Source organism: Scophthalmus maximus, chromosome 11 (genome assembly GCF_022379125.1).
Source record: "Scophthalmus maximus strain ysfricsl-2021 chromosome 11, ASM2237912v1, whole genome shotgun sequence".
Classification (NCBI taxonomy): Eukaryota; Metazoa; Chordata; class Actinopteri; order Pleuronectiformes; family Scophthalmidae; genus Scophthalmus; species Scophthalmus maximus.
In genome coordinates this window covers 10,005,100-10,019,513 of record NC_061525.1, presented here as the reverse complement: position 1 = coordinate 10,019,513, position 14,414 = coordinate 10,005,100, and the positions used below count along the sequence as shown (strand labels likewise).

Sequence of the window (14,414 nt, the reverse complement as noted above, 5' to 3'; positions counted from 1 at the left end):
GATTACACAGTAAAACACAAGGACCACATTTTTTTTACTTTATATACAGACAACAATTAGAAGAAAATTAAGGCTTAATACTTCCTACATGCACATTTTGCTGCAACCTTGATAGCTTTTCATGTCTGAAACAAAGGGGGTTTGATGGGGGTGGGCTCAATACAGAATCAAGAGGTTATCCCCTGACTTGGTTGGCAAAAGCTCATATCAAAATCCTAAATTAATATTGCTGGCATATCCCTTTGGTACCAGTAATTAAACTCCTTAATGAGAATCGGGTGAGGAGTTTGTCCTCATGAGGACACAGTGGGACATGATTACTGAACATGTACAGATGAGTGGCTGTTTCATGCACACATGATTTGTTTAGAGATAATCAAAACACTGAAAAAATATTCTTTCTTCGCAGCAAAGGGTAAAATTTGAATTCAGAAAAGCAGCGATGAGAAATAGAACTGCTGATTATACTCTCCTTTGTTAAACATTTTCACTCATCACCCAACTTTAATGTTTCATTTCAGGAGCAAGAAAGGTTGCCAAAATGTATACCTCAAACTCTGCATGTTTGTGGACGTCCTCTGCTCGCTGTCTGTTCAGGATGAATTCAGCCTCGTTGGCCACCCGGACGATGTGGTCCTTCATGGCATGGCAGAGCAACCTTTCACAATGCATACAAAGTTAAATGAAGCAGACTATTAATCATTCATTTGTAAATATATAATTCTCATTGGCCGAAAATCCGCAGTGATGACACTCCTGGAAGGAGCAGGGGTTGAGGCAGATATAGCTTGTCGTGTAACATTGTGCTCATTGAAAGAGCACACTGGTAAACAGAATCATTTGTCTGTGTTATGGTGCGAGGCAGCGGGTCAGTGACAGATCCCTGTGTAGCATTAAGGAGGGAATGGAGTGTCATTAGAGCATCGAAGCCTGTCCGGCACGTTCCTGATTGACTGAGCACTTCTTTCCCACTGACCAGAACATCAACCCGGTGCCTGTGTTGCTGACAAGTCAGCCTGTGGATAACTCCTCACATGGTTGATTCTGGAGGCTCCGTGCTATCCACCCATATTCACATTTAAAATTCCAGTATCTTTAATAATTGAAAACACCCTGGCTATTGTGTGTAGATTACATGCCATTTTACACACCATTAAGCTGGCTTTGTTTTAATTAAAGTGGCCCCTGTTCCTCTCCAGTGCTTGATACAGAGTGTAATTTCCCTCCTGTCCCAGGGAGAGGCAGTAATCCCAAGCCTGCATTCATCAGCTGCTATTGCCTATTTAACAGTTGACAAGCACTCATTAATAGACGGACGAACACTGTTTAAAGAGAGAGGCCGCAGCCGACAACCTTTGTTTTGAAACCAAGAACAGATGAGAAAGCAAGTTGGCACGTGATAGCTGGAAATGGAAATCAAATCTATGCACATTCTCGGCCACAATTACTATTAAGTATTACGTTCAAAGGAAACGCTAATCAATGAAAGTATTCACACTTAGCCTGATATAAATGTGTTGTTTTTAGGTTGCCATGTAAAATCAGTGACCATTCCCAGTTGTGCTGGTGTGAAAGTCCAATGCCTGGTGGTACATGTGCAGTAAATGAAAATCCATGACACTCAAACAATTTGTTGACTGAGCTACTCCAATAATATCAAACACATTCGTGAAACTGGTCTTTTGTCTATTATTAGATTGAGTTTCAAAAGTTTCCTCAAAGTACTGTGCACTGGTCTTTACCTTACAACTAGTCAGGGGTCAACACTGCACAAATCTCTGCAACAGTATGCTGCATTAATAAGAAAATCTTAGACAATCCTCTCACATGGATGATTACAAACAGCCATGCTATAGAGGAGGAAATATAATAATAATAATCAATTGATTGGTTTACTTTTAGTAATAGCAGGGTTTTTTATCCAAAAATGATTAGTGTGTTTGAAAGCATCTTCAGGATTGAGCATACAAATACCGGATGTAGGTGTTGTTGCACACGCAGCAGACACAATGTCCGTGTCAGCCACGCCTTGTAAGGCAAACAGATTTACCAGACTCTAGCTACCTCTAGACTGTCTAGTTAAGCAGAGCAGGTGTGCAGAGACTTCGATAAGACTGGGAAATGATGTATCTGTCAGCAGCACCCTGGACAGCGCCGTGTGGCCATACTGTCTGAATCTCTTTGTTCTAGGGCCAGCGTGGGACTCAGAGAAGCCCTGACTGGACTGGGACAAGAGCCTGGGCATAGAAAAGGCACGGGCAGATGGGTCAGCAGATGGGCAAGGAGGTTGAGCCGCCCCTGATCTGCTCTACGGAAATCCCTGAGACTGGCCACACCCAGAGACGAAAGGAGAAGGGAGGGAAACGGAAAGTGAAACACAGATGCTGGGATGTAAAGTGAAACAGACAGAGGTATAATAACGCAGACAACGAGAGAGGTTGATTGCAAACTACTGTTGATATTCTTACTTTATCTAGTCACCAAAGTGTTATTAACCTCTACACCCAACAGAGCGGTCAACAGGGGGAAGAGGTTTAGAGCTAATCTACAGCCTGCTACTTAATCCAACAACCTTTTTATTGTTGCCGGGCAGAAAACAAAAATAACAGAGGGGATGAATAAACTACTACTTGGCTATGTGATTCAACAACTTGCATTACAGAGAATTGTTACATTACCTTCCTTCGTTGATTAGCTCAATGAAGGCCAGACCAGCATTCTTCTGAATCGAGTTCTGCCACTCCTGAAATAAAGACATTTGTAATCTGTTACTTCAGAGGCTCTGCATGTTATTACATTTTGAGCTGTTAACGGTTTGTTCTGAAGTTCTGAAGAAAACACAATATAATTACATGCTTATAACTGATAAGGATAGCACTAGTGAAAAAAAGCCTTTTCCCAGACAGCATTGCAGAGCTCACCACAAGATCTTTAAGATCTATCATATTTCACCAACCAAAATGCATATTTCAACTGTAATTTAGATTACATTTCACGATGTGTAATCCAAGTAGGAAAAGAAAGCATTTAGTTCACATATCCTTTATGGAAAAAAAAGCAATGGCTATAAAATGTTGAAATCCTGCACCGCATGTGTGACCATCCTTTCTTCCTCTGTGAAAAGATCTGTAAACACAGGAGAGACGTAATTGTGGGATGAAACTATATCCTCACACTTAAATACAGCCATTTCCTCTGTCCCTTACAGTGACAGATTACTGAGCGGGCTCGCCGAGCCCTGCAGTATGTGCCTGGAAGGGATCCGAGCCGTGGGCCAGAGTGCCAGCACTTGCTGTCTCACAACATGCTCTGGAAATGATTAAAAAGCAGTTTGAGAGCGCGCCTTTCACTGTGGGAAATCCAGCTCTCCTGTACCCTCACCGAGGTGCAAATGGAAGACAAAACATAGAAGGCCACAGTTCAAAAGAGGAGGGGAAAAACAGAGGAGAATGAAAGGAAAAGATTTCCAGACCTAGGTCTGCTTACGTATATATGCAACTCAAGGCTATCCACGTGTAAAAGTAACCTTTGAATGTGAGATTAGCAGTTCATTAACATCATCGTTATTACCAACAGAAGGAATATATGTGGATATACTGTATAATCTCTAGTCTCACATGCAAAACAGTGATATACGCTGTCTGTTCTTTGTCATCATCAGGGCAAGATGAGCAGCTTTTCTTATGTATAGCACCTGAATAACTGACATTGACATTATCATGTATGGGCATGTGTTTTTTGTACATAGTTGTCTTGCCTGACACATACCGGTTCATGCAAGAGTACACAGTCTGACCCTACGGTGCGTTAAGTCAGGGAGATGGTGCTGACAAACTGCTGAGCATCTGGTCTCCAAATGTTCCCCTTGACCCCCTTCCCACTGCTACAGTATCTGCCTGGAATAAGCTGTTCTTGATTTGGACAGGGATCATGTACAGCCAGTCTTCTGAGCCTCAGCGTGCACTGTGCACACGTGACAAATATAAATACGGAAATTACGGCAGATGTGACACTCGGGCAATGCCAGGAAAATGGCAGCAGGTCGGCGGAGCTACAGCATGAACTAGTCAAATTTGCTATCTTGTCTGAGGTATGCTTGTTGACAGCTGAGATAGCACTTCAGAGGCTATTTTTTTCCTTTTTTCTTTTTCTTTTTTTTACTGGAGAACAGAGCTCCCAGAGGAGGCTGCCTTTGATTGCAGAGATTTAGAGAAAAAAAAGTCCTCTGCTGCCCATTTGAAGGGAATTATGCCTGACATGCACCACCTTAAAGAGATGTGATCCTTGATGTAAATCCAGACCATGACCAAAGTGAAGCACTTCTGGCCTTTGGGAGTTTGTGTAGTAGCTTGTATATGTTGAGCTGGGATTTAAAGCCTCATTATTTGAGCTTTTGTTGTTTTGCAGCAGACACAACAAACTGTGTCATTGTTATGACTAACTTGTAAGCAGACAGTTGTCTTCTTAAAAATCCAGTAGCATTCTCTTATCAAGTTTTCAGGTGACCTGGCAAATGTAGGTCATTCACTTTTTAACTTGGGCTTCGTTTCCACAAAAGCATGTGAAAAATGACTTCCCAAACTGCTTTCTAACAACGCGTTACCTGCTAAACCATTTGTATACACGTTGTTTATTTTAGCAGCTGCTTGCTGCTGGAAACCATGTTAATCAGAGCAACGCAATGTGAGGAACATGGTAAATTTGTGCTGTGAATTATTTGACATAAAATGTAACACAAGGAAATGTTGGACAGTGATTGATGACGCTGTAGTTTCACTTGGGGCAAAAATGGTACTGGTTGTCCATCTATCTCTGAAAAACCCACCACCTTTTTGTGGACCTCATATCCCTTAAGTCGTATCCCAGTGAACGGCCTGCTGGCCTTGAGGAGACTGTTGCCTCCTCCCACTTTCATCTTCCTGAAATTCAGCAGGGCAATAAGTATTTATGGTGTTTCAATCCAACCTGTCACTACGCGGGAGCCTTTGCTTTTATCTGCTATGCTTTTCTCCGTTGTACTCACCACATCTGGAGACCTTACTTCTCTAAATCTCTGTGGCTCCACTCTAGACCCCCACCCTGTATGTTTAAGCTGTTACAAGAAACAGAGCTGCTTGACCTTTTCATTCAGCTGCCAAAGATGAGGAGAGACACACCGTGTATGCAGCCGAGGCCAGCCACACAATGATTGCTATGATTAGTATGCATAAATAAGAAAAGGCAGATCATTAGCACTAATTTATTCATAAAAGTGACAGGTCACAAAACAGAGAGGGACTAAAGGTCAGCGGCATGCCCTCCTTGCTGTCTTGAAACATTAGAGTTGAAATATGTGAGGGATGTGTTGAAGTTGGCATTTTATAGTGATGTCAGCCAAAGAACACACTGCATCTGAGAAGACTTGCTGCGCTTTTTGAACGCACACGAGACACTATATGTGATACCAAAAATATGAATTACTAGTGTTGTGCAGTGTTATTATCAGTCAGAATAAATGTATAGTTTAATTTATATTTGCTCATAATAATGCAAATCTACATATATCACCTTTGGCACATAAAATAAATCATCTGGAAGACACTGATTATCCATTATCCATCATTAAGGTGTGGTTTTTAAAATCATCACTAGAGTCATTACTGATGGTGCATTGTTAGGATGCAACGCAATGGCTCATCTCTTTGTGAAAGGTTGTAGAAGGACACCAAGCTATATGGTCCAGTTTCAGCTCCTCACTGACTGATCGATATCTCAGCCTGGGTTTCATCCCCAGAGCCCCTAATGGCAGGAACCTCTGGAGCCGCAGTAATGCTATCTGTGAAAAGGGGGGGTGGACTCAGAACCTTAACAGCATGCTGACGCTCTCATCTGCAATAAATCCTGGACCTGCAAAAAGCAACTTCCCACAGATACTCCACAGACAGAAAAGCCGCTCCGTCAAAAAACCTTCAAAAGCTCAACAATAACTCAGCGCTGGCTGCTGCATTTATGTACATTTTTTGGAGAAAAGTCCCTAAATAATGGCCTCCATATAGCAGAGGCTGAGCTCCCTGCTGAAGTGGGCTTTGGATTGCGGATACCACGGAGCGCACATAGAGGCAATCTACCTCCTCAAGGCTCTGGCACTGCAGTCTGGATCCACAGAGAGGCACCAAGTAATGGCTTCCTTATGGGCTCCCAATGCAAGACTGATGGGCTGACAGAAGGTATGTTAAATATCTTCTCTTCTAACTGCTACATTGGGGCTTTGACCTTCCCTAAAACAAGGGCTTAACAAGAGATTCAGAGGGTCAGCTCAGAGGTGATCAGTCACTAGCAGCGTTGCATGAGGTGGGGCTCACTCTCCAGAGGAGGGCTGGGAATTAAAGCTCTGGGGCGCAGTCACTGGATTCTCAGAGAGCTGTGTGAGGCTGCATGTCGTCATTGGTTTGGACAATTTGCTTCTGGAACATTTTACTAAACAAATACACTGATAATCAAAGCTCCAGTAGAGTTTAAGCAATTCACTTTATGTCATAAGACAATACTTTAGAAGTCAACCAAGGATTTACCCTAAAGATTAAATCTGAATCCATTTGTGTCTCTAAAAAATATTGCAAAGAGTTATATAGCTGCATTTAATGGACTATTGCAATGATCATTTCCAATTTATGGCTGAGCAGTTTGTTAGTTTATAGAAAAAAGAAGATGAAAGCATCTCTGAACAAATCACCGCATATAAGGACAGATGTTGTTAAGAGAGGCAGAGTGGAGAAAGACGTGCCACAAAGAGAAGAGAAGAGAGGGTGGGACCCAGAGAAAGAAGACAAAGATAATCTGAGAAAGAGGATTGTGAAGAGGAGAAAGAAAAAAGGCTCACCTGAGAACAAAGCAGCATGACAAGTTCCACCACCGAGGTGCTCGACTTCATACATACTAGACCTGCGGCGAAAGAGCGGATGATGAGCATCAAGTAAAGTATCTGAGTATCTATATTACGACACGTACGTAGGAGTATAATAAGTATGGTGTGCACTACAGCACAGACATATAGTATAACACCTGGACAAGATTACTGTATATTGTATTTGGCATTAAATATATTTGAGGAAAAGGCCCCTAAATTGTGCTTCCAATTTGCCTGTCGTTGAACTGCAAAAAAAGGAATTTGCATCTGCACAGAAAAATTGTGAGCACAACAGATGCACATGTGGCACACACACACACACACACACACACACACACACACACACACACACACACACACACACACACACACACACACACACACACACACACACACACACACACACACACACACACACACACACACACACACACACACACAAAGTGAACACAGACATTCACAGCTTCTTCCCTCATCTCTGTTCTGTAGATGCTGAGCTGTAGAAACAGATAGTGCTCTAATGAAACGAGGGCAGGTGTGAAAAGTTCATTTGCGGAAACAATGGCTCCAACTGCTCTCGCATTCTGCACCTCCCGCTCCTTCTGTTGCACTCGGTGAGAACAGTTCGGGTGCACTCATTAGTAAAGGAAAGGCGCCCGGCAGTAGAAGTCTGCCATTCTCTCATGTGTGACAGTGTCAATCAAAGGAAAGAACAAGGATTTCAATAAAATATATATTATACTATATGCATGTGAAATATGCACTATATAAACAGCATCTACAATATAAAATAATAGGAGACATTATTTCCAGTTATCACTCACAGATTTATGAAATGTTATAAATGACTCGCTCCACCCTGTTGACAACAGTCAACTAAGCTAAAGGCTTTTCAGTTCAATTCTAATTTACATCTAAGTGTCATATTGATATTAAAGCTCGACTATTAAATTGAAAAACACTACAATTAAACTTGCAATGACTTTTTAATTGGTTCAAATATATTTTAATACACAGACCAAGATAAGAAAACAACAACAGATTTTGAAATTAACATCTATAAATAATTCATTTATAGATGTGTTTTTGAAATAATATTTTTGAAAAATCTAAATTGTTAGTAAAGTTGTTCATTTAATTTAGATTTATACTGTCAAAACTACTAAGGATTGGGTCTTATAGGTCAACCAGACAACATTCAGTGGTCATAGTTCTGCTTGTGTGAATGTTGCAAAACAGAACATAAAATATTCAGAGCGCTGGGTGGGTGGATCTTGTGGTCACTACTTCTCCATCTCACTCTATTCATGAGCAGAGACTGTCCGAGGGAGCATATTGTAAATACTCGGAGAGGATGTGGCCCTTCTCTTGTACACAGAGTGCCAGGGCTGACCCCTTGTTATAGCAGTGACATGCTCAGCCATAAGTCAGTCCAGTGTGACACAGGAGTCAGGTGGCCAACTGACCCTGGCCTTGTGCTGGTAGACAAACTAAATGCATTCTATTTAAACATGGCCTGCCAGTCCCTTCCTGTAAACAGGGCAGGGTTAAGGCACGGGTGAATGTGGCATTGTGGGACGATGTGTCGGCAGGCTGGGCCACTCAGGGGACAGCAAGAAGCAGGCGGCAGGCATCACAACAGCAGCAGTGTTCACACACAAGCCTGACCCACCAACTCCAAGTGTAAAGCTCAGGGTGCACTCAACATAATTGCTGCAGTGACCACATGTCTGCGGGGGGGGGTGAAGGAATATGGTGAGGCAAAGGGGCATGCAGGGCATGAGAGGGCTCGACCCCGGGCAATCTAAGGAGTGATGGATGGCTGGTAATTACTCGTAAATGGGGTGCCTTTGCACTACAGCACAGTATTTCAACTGTGAGCCTGGGAGGCCCCGGGAAAAAAAAGGAAAAAGAGAGGAGGAAATGGCAAAATCAGTTCAAGCATTTGGAAAAAACACACTGCAACAAAGACAGATTGGAGTGGCTCAACAGAGTTAAAGATTTAAAGAGCATTTGATAAATGTGGGAAATTGTTTTGTTTGATAAAACTGCTCTTGATCCATGTCAGGATGCACTTTTCACAGAGCGAGACAGGGTTAAATATGTCTGGTGAAGAGTGCTGAAGCCCAAGCCATCCATCTGCAACCTTGTTTGTGGGGTTACACTCTCAACTCAGCTCTGGTTTGTCAGCTAGGCCAGTCTGCTGACAGACTTTGAGTGAATGGATAACAGACATATTCACACTTGTCAAGGCTATGCTCGTGATTTTTCATTCCTTTCCCCCCTGAGCTCGTGCAAGTAGCATCAGCCACATGTGCATGGCATACCCTCGTCTATTTACATATGTATACACACACGGCTATGCATGATATGTGGGGGGGAAATGGGATGGACATATTTTTAAAATTGGCCTATAAATAACTGTAGAAAATTAAATGTATAATCTGGCCAATCATTGTGACAGGATGGGTTTATATCAAAAATGTGGTGTGGGTCAAATGCGGCTGTGGTGGCAGTGTGTTTTTGTGCTTAGTGGCAGTGCCCAGACATGCAGGCAGAGTCCCTGAGGTTAAGCACAAGTAGACCTGTAAGAGGCTGCCAACCTGAGGCCTGAGGCCTGAGGAAGACTCCCAGCCTTCACACAGCCACCGGGAAATAAGGCTGGAGCCCGGAGGGGAGGGGAGGGGAGGGAAACAGAGGGAACACACACTCCTGCAAACACCGAGCACAACCGAGCCCGTCAGACCAGAACTTAAATATATACAATGTGACTGATGTAATTCAATTTTTAAATAAAATGCTGAGGCTATTATAGTGAAGACATTAATCCTGAAGGCTGTGTGATTGTGACACAGCGTATCAAGTCAGTGCTTAAAACATTCATGATTCCAGTTTTTTTTCCACAAAGTTTCTATAAACTTCTATAATTCACTTTACTTTTAATGTGAGTGGATTTGGATCTGACGGTGCAGTAAAGTTGCTGGATTCTTTACCGCATTAAAAATAAAGGTTCATTGTTCTTCCAATATAAATAGATATAAATTATGACAAAGATGACAAGTTTAACAAAACGATCTTAGATTTGAGAAATATTAGCACAAAAATATCAGCAGCAAAAGCCTCAAATTGTGAAACGTTGATGTTTAAAAATACTACTTCTAGATATAATTTTCAATATATGGAATATTTCATGAAGGCAACACATGCACGCACGCACACGCGCGCGCGCGCACGCACGCACGCACGCACACACACACACACACACACACACACACACACACACACACACACACACACACACACACACACACACACACACACACACACACACACACACACACACACACACACACACACACACACACACACACACACACACACACACACACACACACTATGACAGACCCCCAGCTTGTGTGCAAAATAGTGACTCTCCTGTCAGCAAAGACTACTGTGTATGCATACATCAATGAAGCAGCCAGTAGTGTACATACAAAATTGGGTGAAGGGACAGGACACCACACAGAGGTCTGACATCAAATACAAAAATTATACAACATCTATACCTTCTATGAGCAACTCTTGGCCATGGCTGCCCAGCAGGGTGCGCGATAGAAAAGGTGCAAAGTCGACAAAGATCTCTCTCAGCAGGGGCGCCACCTTCTCCAAGGCCCTCTCCAGTTTTGTAGTAATGCTGTCAAAAGAACACATTAAAATATAGGGTGTAGGTAATCCGCTCTTCCTCCAAGGGTAAGGCATGAAAAGAGCAGTGAGACTCTCACAGTTAACCCCAGTGCACTCTGCAGTTAGCAGTTAGTGTGTAGCCAGGCGGTCAGAGTCCCACCACATGTGAGTGGATGCAAACTAGATATCAGATACCAGATATCCGTGACAGTATGGTTGCCATCACTGGAGACGTCAATAAGAGGAGATTTTGTGTTGTCAAAAGCAATGTGAACCCATTCTTGTTTTTATTTCAAAGAGAATTTCTAAGCAGTTGTTTGCATTCTTCGTTGTGACATGCGACCAGATTTACACATGGGTTCAGTTGTTCAGCTCTTGCAGAGGGGAGTTCCTTATCTCCGACACACTCACTACATGCTGTTGTCTGACATTATCTAAGCGCCTCGGAGAATCTGTGAGCTGGAGTCATGCAGCCACACGCCACACAACTCAAGACTGTATACAGGCAGAGATATGACTAGAGATTCAACATACAGCTTCTCCACTGTGCGCCTGAGTGTACACACACAGATACAAGACAACATGAGGGGCGGGGAGTGTGTGTGTGTGTGTGTGTGTGTGTGTGTGTGTGTGTGTGTGTGTGTGTGTGTGTTACCAGCTAAGATGGGCAGAAAGCAGCAGGACAGAGAAAAACAGAGCAAGCAGAGGAAAGGTTTGGATTTTGGTGTAACTTGTCTTCTCGCATCCAGGGAAAAAAAACAGCAGAGGGATGACAGACTTTTTAAGAACACAGCTGATGGGATCTACTCTATGTGGCTAACACTAATGTCCCTGCAGAAAGCCTGCCCCTCTGGATGCTGCCTGTAATCCTGTCTGGGAGGTAAAGGGTTTGAGCTCAGGTGGTGTAAGTCCCTGGCATAGTGAAGACTCAATAGTCCATTTCACAAAAGGCACTGAAATGGAGAGAAAAGGGAAACCACAGGCTGTACTTGCTTTATGTTGATTTGTCACCTAAGGATTCGGCTAATGAACTAATTATTAAATTTTAATGATCAAACTAATTTATTTGTTCAGCCGACTGGCATTTCAGCTTGGATGGTGGGTTTTTTCTTTCTAAAATGTAAGTTGGGCATTCGCAGGGTCTCCAGCGAGATAGTACTATCATTGACTGCACAGTTACGCTAAGTGATGTCAGTAACTGCTGCCATGGCAACTGAATCCCTGTTCCTGTAGCAGAACATGCTGAGGCGAAGGGAAAGAGAGGAAGCAAGAGAGACCTGGGCTTTCTGCAGTCTGTGGAAGAGCAGGACTAAGGACATCTGTCACAAACTGTTAGTGCGAGTGAGGAAGGTCACAAATACTGTAGATGTACACAAAGGAATACAGAACTGTACATAAAGAGTTAGTCCAAAAATTTGACTTTGCATGGAAAAAGAAAAGGTCAAAATTTATCAAATCAAATGAACTCCCTTATGGTGGGTTCTGAAATAAATATAAATCTACCAAAATGTTGCTGAAAATTTGATTTATTTGTATAGGGCCAAACCACAACATTCATTATCTCAAGGTACTTACTAAGATGATTAGCAACAAAGGAAATACATGACTATGGGAGAATAGAGAGGGCTCTGTTCTACCTCGTGTTTTCTACTGTGTCTTCAGGCATGGGGGCAACCGACTGCACGGCAGGCAGACTTTTACTGGTGGCTCCATTTACAAAACTGGATGATGTGGAGGTAGAAGGGGCTTCTTCAGTGGCTCCTGCATGGAAGACCAGCAGAGGAATGCAACATTAGTGCAGCAAAATAATTTTAAAAAATCCTAAAACTGCAACAAAATTCAATGGTTTCTTCTCAGGACCCAAGTTTGATGGGAATTGGTTTAGCTGGGTAATCCTGTTACCAAATAAACCAACTTACATACATATGTGATAACATAACCTCCTTGACAGAAGTAATAATGAAGGTTTTTAATAATCTTCAATAATTTTCCAGAATCTGTGAGGTTGACTTTAAGGTAACAAAAACAATAGTTAAAATCTAATATATGTTATAATACTTGGACATTTACATTGTCAAAGTTCAACACTGAATCCTAAAGAAAAAAACATTAAATATTATGACCAATATTAAATTTAATTTAATTTAATTTAATTCAATTCAAGAAGCAGAATTTAAAACCAGCTACAATCTGGCTCCAGACAGTCTTCAGCAGTCAGTGCATATTTCAAAAAATAAGTCAACAAATGGAAACATGGTAACCGTTGTCAAATCAGGCACCAAATCTTTGACCATATCCAAGTGCACCAAGCTGGGTGTTCGAACTGGAGCCAGATACAGCGTATGGTATAATTTTTCTTACCAAGACGACAAATATGAAGAATCAACCGACATTTCAAAACAACATCCACATATATTTTTTGTGATCAAAGCTAAAACTTAAGTATCGTCTAAGTATAAAATCATTATCCTTGTGAGCGGTTAAAAAGACAATGAGTGAGATTGTGGGCTCTGGGTGAGAGTCTGTGGCCTCAGCTGAAACCACACATTTTACTTGGATACATTTCTCCCATTCCTATAGAAAAGGCTTGGAAAGTAGAGGTGTTTTTTTAGTTTTTTGTTTTAAATAAGGCACATTTAAAAAGGTGTTGGAGTCCCTGACGGTTGTTGGTGCTAAGTGGGTCCCTTCAGAGGCCCTGACCAGGAGTCCTGAGGTGGAACAATATGCAGCAGAGCCCCAAGAGACGCAAAGTGACGGCAGGGGGAAGGTGCAGCAGTGCACAATGAATCAATAAGGAACAATAAATACTTGTGAAAGTCGTGTGTACAAATTCATTGTCACTCTTAATTGTATAACTCAGAGAGGAAATTGAACTTTTCATTTGGTTGAATCAGGAGAAATCTTAGTGGTTGAAGATCAGAGGTTGTATTTGCTTGTGCACTGAGCTGCTGCAGACAGGTAAAGAGGGCCATCTAGTGGTGACAACAAGCCACTGCGCAGGCAGGCAGGCAGGATCACATGATCCAGAAAAAAACAGAATTTCTGTTCTTGGAATGGCAGTAATGAAAGAAAGAAAAAACACAATTGTATCATGAAAATGAAGAGCAATTACACCAATTAAGCTATCCCAAATTGTATTGTTATTTAGAAATCAACCATATTACCAGGGCTGAATATAAAGTTTTAACTGAGTAAGTACATTCCAGCAAACATGCACATGACCTACCGGTGGTATTGATCATGCTTTTGGGGGTCACAGTGGCAGAGGCAAAGCTGTTGGGAGTGCTGCCAGCTGTCAGTCCAGCAAAGGTGCTGCTGCTGCTCCCCACCGTGTTAACTGCGAGGCTGCCAGGGGATGTTTTCTTCACAGGCACCACCACACTCCTACAGGAGACACACACACACACACACACACACACACACACACACACACACACACACACACACACACACACACACACACACACACACACACACACACACACACACACACACACACACACACACACACACACACACACACACACACACACACACACACCGCACAATTATTAACAGTTTAGATATCAGAAATTCAATAGAGATTACATTGTTAGGCTATAATGCTTTAGAAAATAATATTCTAAATGAATGCATGAATGCAAAAACAAAGAGGGAAGAGCTGGAGGCTGCAGGTGGTGGGTTTACACTCTCTGTTTAGCAAATGTCTTCCCTGCCACAGTCCCCTTGAGCACCACACTGAATCCCTAACAGCTTCGGCTATAGCAACTACAGATGGTAACTGTACACTAGTGACACTGTCATAGAATTATTCATTTACTCTAACTTATGGCCTTGATGTAGA

The 14,414-nt window shown here is 42.3% G+C and overlaps 1 protein-coding gene across 3 annotated transcripts in view; it reads right to left on the bottom strand.

Moving 5' to 3' along the window:
- Positions 1 to 14,414, bottom strand: part of nbeab (neurobeachin b) — a 167,459-nt gene that overhangs the window by 77,012 nt on the left and 76,033 nt on the right. For 2 of the 3 annotated variants that reach the window (XM_035622278.2, XM_035622280.2), the window contains exons 30-35: positions 13,797 to 13,954; positions 12,208 to 12,331; positions 10,453 to 10,580; positions 6,860 to 6,921; positions 2,679 to 2,743; positions 550 to 658 (exon numbers count right to left, since the gene is read on the bottom strand). In XM_035622278.2, the coding sequence (XP_035478171.2) occupies positions 550 to 658; positions 2,679 to 2,743; positions 6,860 to 6,921; positions 10,453 to 10,580; positions 12,208 to 12,331; positions 13,797 to 13,954 (646 nt within the window). Of the gene's footprint in view, positions 1 to 549; positions 659 to 2,678; positions 2,744 to 6,859; positions 6,922 to 10,452; positions 10,581 to 11,225; positions 11,229 to 12,207; positions 12,332 to 13,796; positions 13,955 to 14,414 lie in introns of all 3 variants that reach the window. The other variant, XM_035622279.2, reaches the window with a different exon arrangement.